Genomic DNA, 15,282 nt, shown 5'->3' with positions numbered 1-15,282 from the left:
GGCATTCAGGGGTGAGACATGAGCCATGTCTGAGCTCCCCACAGTTGAAAAATACATTGATCGTTGATCGTAGAAAAATAACTAGTGTACTAAGATTATAATAACAAAATCATTCAGCAAGTCAGCAGCGTACAGTGGCATATCAATTTTCGACAGCTTAACCTCCAGATTAACGTTCTTTATACCTAGTTGACAGGAGTTTTCAAACCAAAAATGGAGAACCCAAAAAGGGATAAAGATAAAAAAGGTAATGTGGCCGTTGCAACGAGTCGCCTGTCTTTTAGCGGTAAATAACTTTTCACAAGCTCTTTATTCATTTTTTGTTAATGGTATTTCATATGCAGATGACAGTGATCCTGATGAAGAATGCACAGGTGCATCATCATCTTTGCGGACAACAGAATCTGAGGACTCGAGTGTGGAAAAAATTCGAAAATATCTAAGTCAGAAGTTGGGAATACATGACCTTGCAGATGAGACTGATAAACAGACTGGTCAAATTCTGACAGAACTATCAATTGATGGCATAGTAGAATTCATCAAAAGTGGTCATTGTCGCAAAGTCATCACAATGGCTGGTGCTGGAATATCCACTTGTAGGTACACACGTAGTATTGAGAATTGGGTGATATGGCTTGGCTAGACTAGAAATAATGCTGAAAAAAAGTCACTCACCCTTTTTAAAATTCGATGATTCCCAATTATAGCAGCTGGAATACCAGATTTTCGTTCACCTAAAAGTGGATTATATCACAATTTAGAAAAATATAATCTACCACATCCCCAAGCAATCTTTGAGTTGGATTTTTTTATGGAAAATCCAGAACCCTTCTTTGTTCTCGCCAAGCAACTGATGCCTGTAGGATTTAAGCCAACTCCAAGTCACTACTTCATCCGGCTTCTATGGGAGAAAGGACTATTATTACGCCACTATACTCAAAATGTTGACACTCTAGAGAGAGTTGCTGGAATACCAGGTGACTTGTTGGTTGAAGCTCATGGAACTTTTCACACCGGCCATTGCTTGACCTGCAAAGTTAGCTATACACTTGAATGGATGAAAGGTGTGTTTAATAACTATATGGTTATTCTATGTTATACAATACTTCTCTTCATATGTATGTTGATTCTAAATTTGACCTTGGTATCAACATGATTGTTGGTATGCTGATAATTGATCTTTTTCAACTACAAGTTCCATACATGTTTCAATTGTTGATAGATGAAATACTTTGCAGACAAAATACTTGGAGACGAACTGCCAAAGTGTGAAGAATGTAAAAGTGGTATTATTAAACCAGATATTGTGTTCTTTGGGGAAGTGTTGCCAGAAAGGTTTTACAGTTGTATCGATAAAGATTTCAAACAAGCTGATCTACTGATTATCATGGGATCAAGCCTAGTGGTACAGCCGTTTGCATCATTAGTGGACAAGTAAGACCCATAAAATCCTTCAAGCTGTCAAAAAATTTCTCTGATGTCCTAAATTCTCAACAGTTCTTGTAAAATCCCACAATCTGCAGAATAAAATTTAGAAACCCCCGAATTATTCAAATTAAAGGGTCCCACCGAGTTGCCCTAGACTCCTGATAAATAAAGAAAAGGTCGGCATGCAAGATCGTGTGATGAAATTCCTGGGTCTGAAGCAAGGATTGATGTTTGATAATACTGATGGCAATACCGGACGAGATGTTGCTTGGTTAGGTGAGTGCGACATCGGATGTCAATTGCTGGCTGACAAGCTTGGTTGGGGGGTAAGTAGCATTTGCGTTTCTTACTACATTAGCAAGAATCTCCTAAAAATTGGTATAAGTAGCCAGTTACACAAATTTATTTTTTTATTATCCAGGAAGAGATGAAGATTTTTATCAAGAAAGAACACGAAAAATTGGACAGTGCAAAATCCAGCAGTAATTAGCCTCACAACCCACAATCGAAAAAATCTTGAGGCCTCACATGTCATTTGCGTCTTTTAGGAGAAAGATGTCAGCAAAGCAGTTGCTAGAGTATGCTAGAGTCATTCAAATAGTTGAATCACAATACACTATTGTGAAAGAAAAAAAAGCTGAAGGAAGATGACAGGTATACTATTTTAGTAATTTATTTTAGAAAAACTATCGAGTTCAGTAGCATTTCTCTTGAAGCAATATCGAATGACATGGAAAATCTGTTATCAGATATGTATATCTTTGAAGAAGTCATATAACGGATCAAGTTATAACTAAGAACCATTAGATTCATTAGAAGAATCATTAGATTCAGTATTAAACACTGAACTAAGAAATACCCTATTTAATGCCGCTATGAATATTTCATCTGAGATCTTTTGTTTATTGCCTTGTCGTATAGATGAAACAAATTCAAAAGCTGATAACATCTTTTTAAGTAAATAATATGCGCCTACGACTCGGAACTCTGGTTCACAGGCCCAGTTCATTGCGCATGTCTTCGAATCATCTTTTGATTTCGCGAGAGTTGGGAGAATATGTACATTTCTATACGTCGTACATAATCTATTATGTTCAATAATCAACTTCAATCCTTCTTTTCTGATTTTTGAGGTCTTAGTATGTCCAATTATATCTTTTAATAAAGGGGCACGGGAAAATTTTTGATCAAGTATCAATATTAAGCAAATAAGAATGGCTGAACAATTACTTCTTGAGCCTCCCGTTGATGTACTTGTCCTATACCAGTTGCAGGTGCAGCCATAGGTTGCCTACCAGAGTATTTGAGCTAAAATGAATTAAATAATTGAATCAAATATTGAGTGCAAAGTAGGAATATCATTATTTCGTGCTTGAGTTTGTTGATGCTGCCACTCACCTGTCGTCCACATAAATTTTCAAAACGTGGCTTTACAAAATTCCATGCTCCCATATTTTGTGGTTCTTCTTGACTCCATATGAAAGCTGTTTGAAATTATAATCCAGACTTAATTTTGTAAGAGTCGCTGATCAATCAGTTAAAAGTGATCGAAGTCTTCTTTCAAACTTACTTCTTGCGTGCTTGAACTTTCGGATCTCTTCAAGAACTTCCAGAATCGGAAATGGGCAGAGACTCTCTAATCTGATTATTGCAACATCTTTCAATCCACGAAGTTCTTTTTCTTTGTTCAAGGCATAATAGTGTTTGCCACTGACAAAGATTACTTTCTTTACAATATCTGGGTCAACTGTGCTATCCCCTGGAATCATTCGTTTGCTGTCAAACGATAACCAGCTACCATACTAAGTTTATATGAAAAGATGAGTATGGCTGTACCCACCAATGACATTGATGAAACCCGTTCCCACTCCCATATCAGACAAAGGAGAAGTTGCAGAAGCATGTCTAAGCAAAATTTTTGGTGCTACAATAACAAGTGGTTTGCGGAAGTTCCTCACCATCTAGAAATGAATATACCAATGACACTAGTCATGAAAAAATATGCAGTGCAATTTCATAACAGTAATAACATTGAATACCAATGGAGAATCACTAATCGATAGATAAATGGTTGCTTATTCGTGTAGCGCATTTCTACTTAAAATTTTTCCTCGTAAGTTATACATCGATGTATGTTGTTGTTAACTCCGTGTAAGACAAGAAGATTCAAATTACGCTAATCTTTACTCATGTGGACATTTTCTGCACACCTCTGTTCACTTGAGTACTCTGCGTGACTTATGATTCCATTAAAATTACGTACCTGTCTCCTAAGCAAATGGAAGTACTGCGCCGGTGTTGTAGGATTAGCTATCTGTATGTTCACATCATCTCCGTCAGGTCTGTCTTCGTGACTATCTGTTAGTTGTAGAAATCTCTCAATTCTACAAGAGCTATGTTCCGGTCCAGCACCATCATAGCCATGTGGTAAAAGCATGGTCAACCCACTGTTCACCATCCATTTAGCTTCGCCGCTATTAATGAATGTGTCAATGATGATCTGGGCACCGTTGAAAAAATCCCCGAATTGTGCCTCCCATATTGGAAGCACTGTTGGTGATGCTATGCTCAAACCATACTCAAAGCCAAGGACTGCTTCCTCGGATAAAATACTGTTTGCTATTTCCAGCTTTCCAGTTTGATCTTTGGTCATTGAGTTCAGAGGTATGTAAATGCCTGATATATAAAATTTGCTAAATCAGTGAAGGAATAACTTGATTTGGCAGATGTTTGACTGTTTCTGAGTAATCTCTGTATTATATTGGAGAATGAGATTATAAATAAACTCACTTCGGTTTGAAAACGACTTACTTCATGTTTTCATGGTTCATTTATGGTTCACATGCTAGTAACTCTTACTGCTGCTTACCACTTGTAGACTGATCAACCAACATGGCGTGTCTGTGTGAAAACGTGCCTCGACCAACATCCTGTCCACTCAATCTGACATTGTAGCCTTCGTGAAGTAGAGAGCCAAAGGACAGTGCTTCAGCAGTGGCCCAATCAAGAGCCAGTCCATCAGCAATTTTTTTCCGTCTTGCCTCGATGTGTGACTTGAAAAGATGTGGATGAACCTCCTGAAAAATTAAATATGGTTTGGATCTGAAAGGGAGTTCAAGAATGTTCAAATTGACAACAATCGATAGAATTGAGCACTTAATCACTAAGGCAGATACGGGGCAGCTAACTTATTTGGTCCTTTATCTACGATGTGTGAACATGCGTATGATTACATCTAGAGGTATGGCAAGTTGATTTTTACCAATCCATCACATTGCACACTTTTTTCTGCAACAAATCGCAACAGATCCAGATCAACACCCGTATTCCATTTCGAAACACTAGCTGTAGCTTGGGACATCTCTGACCATCTTCCACTCAAATACACTGCTTCTGGTACGTAATTGTCCACTTGCCTCAAAGATTCTGCTAACCAAGCTGTATGTTCAGAGATAATAGATTTTGCTTCATCCGGTGTTATGATTTTAGAATTTATTAGTTTCTCCACATATAAATCTGGTGTTGACCTGAAATGATGAAATGACAGAGGAATGCTAATGTCTGCACTTAAAATGAAATCTAAATAGGTAATACAATATCTACTCACTTGCGACCTTGTATAATCTTGTAGATGGCCGGATTGGTATATGTAGGATCATCTAGTTCATTGTGTCCCCATCTTCTAAAGCAGTTCAGATCCACAAAAGCGTCTTTTCTGAATGTCCGTTGATACCGGAAGGCCAACTTTGTAGCGCGTACCACCATCTGTTTATAATTGAATCATTCGTAATTTAGATTTAAATCAATCCCATTCATCATGCATTTAGAAAACTCAACTAAACCAAGTCAATTCTCCAATCCATTTTCCATAAAAAAAAATTGTATATGAACACCATTAACAAATAATTTGTACAACTTGTTTAAGACCTCATCAGACATAATTGCTAATAACCAATGCTAGAGCACTAACTTCAGGATCATCCCCATTGACATGCAACACTGGAGCAGATATACTTTTTGCCACATCGGTACAATATCTGGATGACCGTCCTCTGGCTGCTGGAGTTGTGAAACCCAACTGGTTATTGACAACCAAATGCACCGAGCCACCAACTTCAAAGTGTGGAGCTGCAAATAGTGCCAAGGATTCCTGATTGACACCTTGACCCGAGTAAGCTGCATCACCATGTACCTGAATGAGCCATAATTGTCAAGAAGCTTGCTTCTCATTTTAGCCTTTCACAATCAAAAGGAATCAGAAACGGTTACATTTCGAATAATAGAAAAAATATACCGGTGACTCTGAAACTTCAACAAGAATACTGCGTACCTGAAGATTTAGTACTTTCTCACTCCAGGGCAATTCGTCTCCATGAGAATAGGCCCCATCTCCCACCACCTGCATTATTCCTCTAGTTTTTCCCATGGACACCGGATTTACAGCTTCCAAGTGGGACGGGTTGTACAGCATTGTAACGTGAATCATTCTTCCCTTCAAAAAGAGGTCTGCGGACGAGGTAAAATGACTTGCCACATCTCCAGTAGCTTTGGCATTTTCTGGAAATTCTGAAAACCCTCGTAACTTGTGGAATAGCTTTTCTATGGGAAACTTCAGCATTCCAGTTAATAAATTCAATCTCCCTCGGTGTGGCATACACATTATGATGTGATCCAATTTATCTGCAATATACAAATATCAAATGAACGGAATCAGCATAGAGTCCCAGGCACTGGTGTGCGTTATGGTATGATAAAAGGTCATGGAATCAGCGGTTCATCTTCATTCAGACTTAAAAATTATACACTATCGGATATTTGCACCTCAAGAAATAGGTGAATCCCTTTATGCGACCTTTGAGTATTTTGTGTACATAGAACGTACAATTCGATCACGGCAAATGTGGCGAATGATAAAATGGACTAGCGGCATTAGCAACCGATAGTGAATTGCATAATTTTGTGTTTTTTTCTAATAATTCACAAAAAAGTCTGGTGGGTTGCCATCATTACGATTCCTAAATCGGCGGTAATGAGAATTGACTTGAGAAACTGGAGATTCTCATTTCGACTAATTAATTTATGTGTATGGGTCTTTACCAGCGGCTGCCTGTTCAAAAAACTCGTGGAAAAATGCCATCATACTTTCGGCGCCTTCTCCCGCGTATCTTTTGAAAGTCACAAATTTCTTGGATATGAAATTATCAAACGCTTGACTCTTCAGCATTTCTGTAGCAATTTTTCTCTTTTTTTCTGTGGCCAACGGCTCCATATAAATCTCTTCGAAGTTTTGGGCAAACCATTCTCTTTCTTCTTCAGACTACATCCGAGACAAAAATTGAATTAAAATAGTCTTTCTGTGAGCACAATAAGAGTACGAAATTGTGACTGATTCTTTGACCTCATTCGTACCTACACAGTATTGTGTTCGAAAAAATTTTTAAATTAACTTTTTTGCTTGGGTCAGTGGAAAGAAAAGTTTGCGCTTTCTGGAGCCATAGGGTAAGTTCTATTTTGAAGTGTTAAAATTCTTACTTCCAGGTAACTGAATTCTGCACCTATGCTACCAGTATAAACGTTTTTCAGAACATCCAACGCCTCGCCTACAGTTCCTGTCGTTTTATCCGTATTCAAGATCCCTTCGAATGATACTCTGTCGTCAATGTTGAGGCCGAATTTGTTAAGGTTTAACTCTGGAACCGGGCTGGGGGCTTTTAACGCTATAGGATTTATATTGGCTTGTTTATGGCCATGTTCTCTGTAGGCTGTGACTAGTCTGTAAAAATTGCTGTATTTAACTCGCGACGTCAGATTTTCTCTGGGTACTGAAATATCAAAAAAAAATTAATACTTAGCGATTCATTATATCAAATATAGTGGGCAATAATCATTTCTCATGCAAAAAGCCACCACTGGAATCACAGACATAAAGTGCGAAAGTTTCGATCGGTACTTGGTTCATTATGTAAATTATCTTGACAAATAGTCACGTATAGATAATTTCGGCAGATTTGCAACCAGATATTTTGTAATCATATATTTCGTGCACTAGAACGTACCTTCGTAGTACTTCTTGTATTGTAACTTGTATCCATAAACGCCATTTTCACTGTGATAACTTTTGGCAGACACCCGTTGTGGTATTCTATAAGTAAAATTATGTCGGTTTCTAACTGATACCCCTCCTGGAATAACACGTGTTCTAATACCACCACATTTCGTGCTGATCGGAAATAAATTTCTGTACATCTTGCCGCCGAGGTACTTGCTAAAGAATTAACTTATCGTTTCAAGAACATCCAAAGTGTTAATTTTCAGCAAAGCGTATATAGATTATGGACTGCCAAGTACCGATAAGCTGTGCTTGTTTTTAATATTCTTCCACCACACAACCGTTGTACGCTCATGTCACCGACGCCAAAAAGCCTTATCAAATTATACTCGTGAACCCAACTGGCTCTTATCTGTTTACACGAATGAGAGATCAAAGAATTTCTCTAAAGTCCATAATTTATTACGATACCATATGTACAGACATCAAACTGCACGCAGGAGCTTCATTTCTCTTATGTTTTAGCGTGATAAACACGCTGCGCCTAAGAATTTACTGATCGAAACAATAGCACTAGACTGTGTAGTTGAATTTTCTATTTCACTATGCTGTGGTGTCTGTCCACTCGAATGGAAGAATTAATTAACGCATGAACAATTCTGTATGCCGTACACTTGATACGCTGGAAAGCGAACATAATGCACTTGAATATACATCAGCGCAATTACTAGTATTCATGTGATAAAATTTTTGATAGTTTTACTCTAATTCTGTGAATTTTTTTCTTATAATATTATCTGTCTAATATGAATCCATCTACTGAACGAGGCTACTAATCCATGCTAATAAGATACATCGAGATATCTCCATTTTTTCGCATTTTAGACCGACAAATTGACGATAACTTGGTCATTTTGATAGCTGAACTGATATGAAAAGACCAAAGACTTATAGTCTTTGCACATTCTCCGTGCAAGAAACACCGTGACTTTTATTTTTCGGGAGGAAAAAAACCAAAGATTATAGTCTGCACAGTTTCGGGCGGAAATACACCAAAGACTCACATTGTTCGGGCAAAAAGACACCGAAAACTATAGTCTTCGCCCATTTTTCGAACCAAACAACATCCGAGACTCACGTTTTTCGGGAAGAAAAACACCGAAGACTATAGTCTTTGCTAATATTTCGAGCGGTTCTTTGGGATTTCGCGATGTAAAAACATCGAAGTCTATAGTTTTTGCCAATTTCTCGAGCGATTCTTCCTGATTTCGGAATCCGAAAAATAAGCCAAATGATTCTTTTCTCAGAGTTAAACAAGCTATCGCCAATTTATCGATCCAAAATGGGAAAAATCAAGGATATCCCGATGGGATTTATTGCTAGTCTAATTTGAACGACGTCATCGTGTTACCTATTTATACATAGGAACAGCATCTTCGAATCATGAGAACGAATAGCTTTTTTTTCACTTCGAAACAACGCCGAGCCTATAGCCTTAGATATTTCTGAAAATCTCAGATCAGAATTAGAACTTTTTTCCAAAGAATTTCCCGCGGTATGTCTATGTATTTCAATTTCAGGAATCTGAATTCCCAAGCCAAATAATTTTACTACCAAAATTGAAGAACTTATCGCCAATTAGTCGATATAAAAAGTGAAGAATCAAAAATATCTCAATGGGATTTATTGCAAGCTTGATTTAATCGACGTCTCGATGTGCGTTACGCTTTCTTACATAGAAAAAGCATCCTAGAAGAGTTCGACCGAATACATTACATTTTGCCCCAAAAAAACGTCAAGCCTATGGCCTCAGATATATTACATGATTCGGGGAAAAAAATCTTCCCCCGTTTAGTTTTCATAAATCGGTTCTTTTACTATAGTCGCTCGGGTTCTGAACACTCCTTTAGAATTCTGAGAGATGACTTTTCAATTAAATTATACGCGTTCCACTCTATTTTGAAGAACTCTGAGATAATTAAATAAGCTGTCTAACTAATGCAGCTATTATTCTTAATCAACTTTTTATACAAAAGTTTTCTGATTTTCATGGACCGTCAACGTATTATCTCTCAAATCGCTCGAGCGACTGTTTTCCATTGTAAGTTGATTACGTTTTTTATTATGAGCTTCGCTAAAGAACGTATTGCAAATGCACTCAACGCAGCTCCCGAAAAATTCCTCAGGATCTAAGGGATGATTTTACAATGATTCATTCGATTTCTTTTCTAAATTAGATACGGAAAGATTTATTGATCTTATTCGTGGATACAAAAATAATATAAATATAACTGATTCTTACATCGTAACTTACATTGTGCATGTGAAATTTTTTTTTCTTTCTGGTAGATAACCATTGCGCGATGGAACCAAATCAGGTCATCAACGAGTCTCTCCGAAGATCAACTCCTCGTCATCTTGTTCCGTTAGAGAACACATGAGATCTGCAACACATTAGACGTACACCTCTCTTTTTTGCAGAGGTATGTTTCATTTAATTTATTCCTTTCGAGAATCTCCAGTATAATCCAATATTCAGAGTCTTGGGATATGAATTGCACCCCTGAGAGAAGATTTTCGAAATCCTCCTCATAAAATCAGATCAGCCAGTATTACCCAATAGACTTGGTAAATTCATACACCCCCATAATATAATTCATCAAACACGCCAATAAGGGAAAACTTAATTTATCATCATATAACGTCTTATACTTAATATATGTATACTGATGTGAGTCATATAATAAGTTATGCATTAGGTTACATGGTAGGTCATACAGTCAGTCATGTGTTGAGTAAAATAATTGTTTAATTGTTATTTGTGTTACGGGTCGCATATCCTCCAACGTGGGAGCCCAGACTCCCCCTGTTCTTCGAGGGAAGTCCACTGACTTGTCCCCTGGGACACCGCGGTCTCTCGCCGCCCCCGGGGTCCCAGTGGACCCAGTTCCCAGTACCCCGAGGTATGTCTCCGGGGTCCTGCATCTTCGAAAATCCCGGGAAAAGGAGACCTGACCCGGACACTGTTTTTCGTTTCTCTAGAGAAACCCCGAAGACGAGCATTCAAATATATCTATGCCTATAGCCTTAGATTTTTCTCAAATATAAGATGATAATTTGACATTTTTTTTATTGGAGTTTTTTATGCGATACTCATGTCTGTTAAAATTGAACTAGTTATCGCCGATTTATCGACCTGAAAAGTGACAAATCAAGAATATCCCGACGGGATTTAGCGATAGAAGTGATTACCTATTATCATTCTATGCTATTATACTGTCGGAGTACAAAACATGATTGCTTTTAATGTGACAATGAGATTATATTAAAATCATGTACATTTTATAATTCGATAAATAAATAAATATATGAATACCCATTGATTTTCAATTCAATTGATTAATAAATGAATAACTGAAGGAACAAATGAGGAAATGAAAAAACCTTAGAGAAAACACATAAATTTCGATGCATCGAAATCATATACCGATCGATTAATGAATCAATTGAATACTCGATTGATTATTCATTAGATGAATAAATAAATGGATAATGCTTTCGGAATGCTAATAAATACTAGGTAGTATTACCATAGATATATTGGTATTGCTATTCTGAGACGTATCATGTCGTATCCTATACGTAGTATGTTCAAGAGTACGGTCATAAAACTCACTGAAAATATTTTCATCAAATCAGCGAACTGACAGCAAGGTAAAAAATTACGTTTATACAGAATTGTACAATTGATGAATCTTACCAGATTATTTTACGTGAAAATATTACCAGATAGCAATAAAAACTATAATAATTTCAAGTTTTTTCAGTTGCTTTAAAAATTTAAAACAACGGCCATGCAAAACTGATAACAGCATATTCAACTGGACCATCGCCACAATGCACCAGTTGAGTGTAACTACCATCTTTTTCATTTACACCGCATTAAGTTGGCACGAAGGTTTAGATTGAGTGCCTGGTTTACTAATGTGTTGACTAAAAGGTAGTGTTTTTTCACAATGGTGGTAGCATAGATATATTGAACATCTATGGTGGTAGTACTAATAAGCCAATACTGAATACGTATTGGCCCTACGGGGTAGCCTAGGCGTAGAGTTTGAAGTTCAGAAGGCAGTACAATACCAGGCAGGCAATGCGCAAAAAGATCAGGGATGCATGCTGTCACTACGTGAATATCAATCGTGTAGTTAGATGACAGTATTTTTCTCATTATTCTAGGTATACAAACATATGATATAGGTATGAGCATGAGTGAAACTGTAGCATGATGTTAAAATTGCAATTACAATGGATACATCACTGCCCATTGTATTCGTCCTAAAATAAAAATAGGCGCTCGTATGTATTGTGACGTTGCATTTGAGATTCAACGTCCCAGTAGCTGCCTAACTGAAGCAGGTAGTGAAATTACGGCAGTAAGACGTCCGAAATACCGACAAAACCCTGGGAGAAATCAAAGTGACACTCATTAGGCAGGTTAACGTAGTTTTGATACGCTTTGTAATTTATGTTTGCACAACTCGGTAACTACGACTGAACGAAGACATCTTCACCGCATCCCGAAGACATCTCTACCGCACCACGAAGGCATTTCTACCACACCCGTGATTCTCTCAGTACTGCACCATGACTTCCTGCTATGTTTTATGCCACTGATATCTACCGCTATGGCGAACCTCACGGATGTGCAGCTCCGGATTGCTACGTTGCAAAGGCATCCGAGGGTAGCATCCCATATATGAGAGGGCTGTTGATTATTTGTGGATCAAAACCAGATGGAGTGAAAAGATCCGCGTACGACCCACTACCACTGGTTCTCGCTATATCGCAAGCTGACTGGTTCCCGAAGCAGCGTGGGAAATAGGGCTACTCGCTACGGCAACAGGGTCCCGCTGCGGTCGAATCCCGATTAAGGAAGAAATGAAGTTTTCTCGAGGTAAAAATCAGCTACACCACCTAGTGTTCTCGTCTCCGGTTCCGACGTCATATTGGCCCTCAGAAAGGCCTATGATAGTATCGCAACCCAAAGGGAAGTAACCGTCGTGTCGATGGGTGAGCATAGCAACCCACGACGTCTGGAGGAGGATCAGGATGAGCGCAACATTCTCAGGTCTCCCCGTGCCACAGCTGATTGCTGGTTTCTGGTGAACCTTCCACCTGTGGTGTTCTTCTAGCTAGGGCCGGAAGGTCGAGAGTCTACCGCACCAGGGAGAAGCCCAAATAACGCACCTACACCGCATGACATACGCAGCAAGTTCTCGCCTGCAAATACTACAATTACCGTACTGAGTTCCACATTTGCTGCACGAGAGGAAAAGAGAGCAGCATAGTGCATACGTCTCGCTACTCTCCGTCAACACCTAAGTTCCCGACGACTGACGAGTCGCCCCGAATCTTACAGCCAAAATCACGTGTGATGGATGACCAATGGTATTGCCTAATTGTTCTCCCCCACCATACCGGAGGACAAGGAAGAGAAGAACCACCGTCTACGAGGATCAAGATCAAGATCGATTCCTTCTTCTGTGTTCAGCTACCATTAACGTCGGACGTTGTTTTCCTTTACCGCTGAGTTACCGCTATCGCTTAAGTTACATATCTGTGATCTATCTGCTTTTCTCTTGTACTTTTTTCTCTGTTCTACTCGTCTATCTCTGCATTTAAGGTAAGGTCTATTACTCTGGTGCTATACGAAATCCGAAGCGTCTCTGAAAGAGTATTTTGTTGTGTAGCGGGCCGATTAAGGGCCCGTGATTTGGTTCATTTATCTTTGACTCTGAGGAGCGACTTCGTGATTCTCTGAAAATATCTTTATTTCTGATCTATTTCCGCTAATACTATTTGAATATCTTTGCTTATCTTTGCTTATCTTTGTACCCTTTCGCTGATTTGATCAGAACCTTACCGCATGTTATAGTAGTTCTCATAATGAATGATGCACTGATTTTTAGACGAATTTATCAACTGTATCGCTGTGCATGGTAGAATAGAATATCTTAGAAAGTGTCACGTTTGAACTCCCAGGGGTTAATACCGTTTTGGCTGAATGCAGTTGCATTAGAATAAGTTAGGATTACGATATCTTCAGGCTTACCGCAATATATTTGATTACAGCTGTAAATTCCGCGACGAATATCGCCGTCAGTTACGCATCTCAGCCCTCTGCTGAGAATACCGCCTATCGTCGCATTACCGCTGTAATTATCGCCTGAAATCTGTTACCGCTTACCGCTATTCATGACTGTAATGCTTTGCTAATAATTGTACTGCTTGACCTCTAATTGTTGTCGATCCCGCTGTAAACTTTATCTACCGCTTTTGTAATACACGGGAGAAATCTCATTGAAGGAGTTTTCTGTTGTTTGGAGTTAATCATTTTCGCCCGCATACGAACCTTGAAATTTAGCACCTTACAGCCCAGCCCCTCTACCATTTCCTCGGTTCAATTGAGCTAGCCGAGTTTGTGTCCGTCGTCCCTCGGTTCTCCTATATCTAAGTTATTCGATTATCTGCGATTTAGTTTGATTTCGTTTGTCACGATTGAAAAAAAAGTTCAATCGATATCTTGAGTTTTTTTGAGTAAGTGAGGATTACTTAGAAACGACGCATTCGCGTCTAGCGCCCAACAATCCGTTCGTCGGAGGAGGACCACAGGGACGCCGTAGGGTAACGGATTAGAAGATTCCGACTTATACTAAAAATCACGTTGCAAAATGGCGCCCAACGTGGGGCCGGGCGATTGGCTCTGGGACCGGAGCGGCGATCGCCTGAGGGACCGGAGCGGCGGCTTCGGCTTCGGCCTCTACCTGAGCCTCTGGTCTTCGTTCTTCTAGGGCGGTTTTCAATTCGCATATCTTCGCCTTTAGCGCTGCAGATTCAGATGTTCGTTCCTCCAACGCGCCTCTCAATTTGCGTATCTCCGCCCGTAGCTCCTCCTCTCGACGGGCTGCCCTCCCGGCGTCAAATTTTTGCATTTTCTTGGGTTTTATTTTTCTTTCAAAAGTTGTATTCAGGTTTAAATCGGCAACTTGTGATTAACACCCCTTTTACTTAGATTTGGCATTTTTTGTTACCGCACCACGTTGGTTTCGCGCCACTTAATATAAAAATTCCGTTGCAAAATGGCGCCCAACGTGGGGCCACGAGGGTGCTGAATATCGGAGTCCGCAGGTTCTATTCCGCTAACTTTTCCGCTTAACTTCTCCGTTCATTTACGGCAATAAACCTTAGTTGTCTTGTCGGGTAACCGTTATAAAATTTTGGCTGTTCAGGTACGAGCTCGCAATTTCGAGATTTTGGTTATCACACTGTAAAATTAAAAATTTGCCCAACCGTTTTGACGCTGGAGTTCGTTCGAACCCAGAAAAACCCGCCATAGAAATATTTAGGATTACCGCATGAAGAGCTTGACTTGAGTGAAAAACTGTTGCTAATAACGCATCCTCTGTTGAGTCTCGAGTCCGTTGATCGGTCAATCGGTGTTGTTACGCCGCGAAACCTGCCGTTTGTTTTGATATTGTCGCAATGAAGGATTAACGCCGCCAATTTCTAGTCCGAACCGGTACTGACCGACCTTTTATTTACGGCTTATGCCACATAGAGACTACGAGTGGGTTTATTTACTGTCCGAACTTGCGTTACGATCCGTCGTCCGCCAACGTTTTTTATCGAACCAAGGAACTATCCCTGAACTCCGCGAAAAAGTAATCCAGTCGTTTCGACAAGCACCTGCCTCCATGTCGGCAAAAGATAGGCTCGAGGACGGTTCTTCGTCGGAACCAGTAGAG

At 39.3% G+C, this 15,282-nt stretch overlaps 2 protein-coding genes and 1 long non-coding RNA gene across 4 annotated transcripts; 2 read left to right on the top strand and 1 right to left on the bottom strand.

Annotated features, from left to right (window-relative positions):
- LOC105691197 (NAD-dependent protein deacetylase sirtuin-2) lies at positions 1–2,657 on the top strand. The gene is made up of 6 exons (XM_012409525.3): positions 1–247; positions 345–596; positions 708–1,064; positions 1,239–1,434; positions 1,562–1,754; positions 1,850–2,657. Exons 1-6 carry the CDS (start codon positions 214–216, stop codon positions 1,916–1,918), a joined length of 1,101 nt encoding a protein of 366 aa, XP_012264948.2. The 5' UTR covers positions 1–213; the 3' UTR covers positions 1,919–2,657.
- LOC105691195 (2-oxoadipate dehydrogenase complex component E1) lies at positions 2,086–8,323 on the bottom strand. Of its 2 annotated transcripts, none has more exons than XM_012409520.2 (13): positions 7,485–8,323; positions 6,961–7,250; positions 6,526–6,745; positions 5,759–6,108; positions 5,399–5,620; positions 5,036–5,193; positions 4,691–4,955; positions 4,298–4,505; positions 3,692–4,104; positions 3,269–3,389; positions 2,999–3,187; positions 2,827–2,912; positions 2,086–2,736 (listed from the first exon to the last, which is right to left on the bottom strand). In XM_012409520.2, the coding sequence occupies exons 1-13, from the start codon at positions 7,672–7,674 to the stop codon at positions 2,629–2,631; spliced, it is 2,820 nt and encodes a 939-aa protein (XP_012264943.2). In that variant the 5' UTR covers positions 7,675–8,323; the 3' UTR covers positions 2,086–2,628. The 2 variants fall into 2 exon arrangements, with proteins under 2 accessions (XP_012264943.2, XP_048510890.1); XM_048654933.1 differs by having other exon boundaries at positions 6,961–7,201; positions 7,485–7,625.
- On the top strand, positions 7,190–10,852 carry LOC125500791. The gene is made up of 2 exons (XR_007278263.1): positions 7,190–7,686; positions 9,827–10,852. It is a non-coding gene; the product is annotated as an uncharacterized LOC125500791 (long non-coding RNA).
- Positions 10,853–15,282: the final 4,430 nt, after the last annotated feature.

The sequence above is a fragment of the Athalia rosae genome, chromosome 4 (assembly GCF_917208135.1).
Source record: "Athalia rosae chromosome 4, iyAthRosa1.1, whole genome shotgun sequence".
Lineage (NCBI taxonomy): Eukaryota > Metazoa > Arthropoda > Insecta > Hymenoptera > Athaliidae > Athalia > Athalia rosae.
The sequence above is the reverse complement of the archived record's forward strand: the minus strand, read 5'-3'. Positions and strand labels throughout refer to the sequence as shown.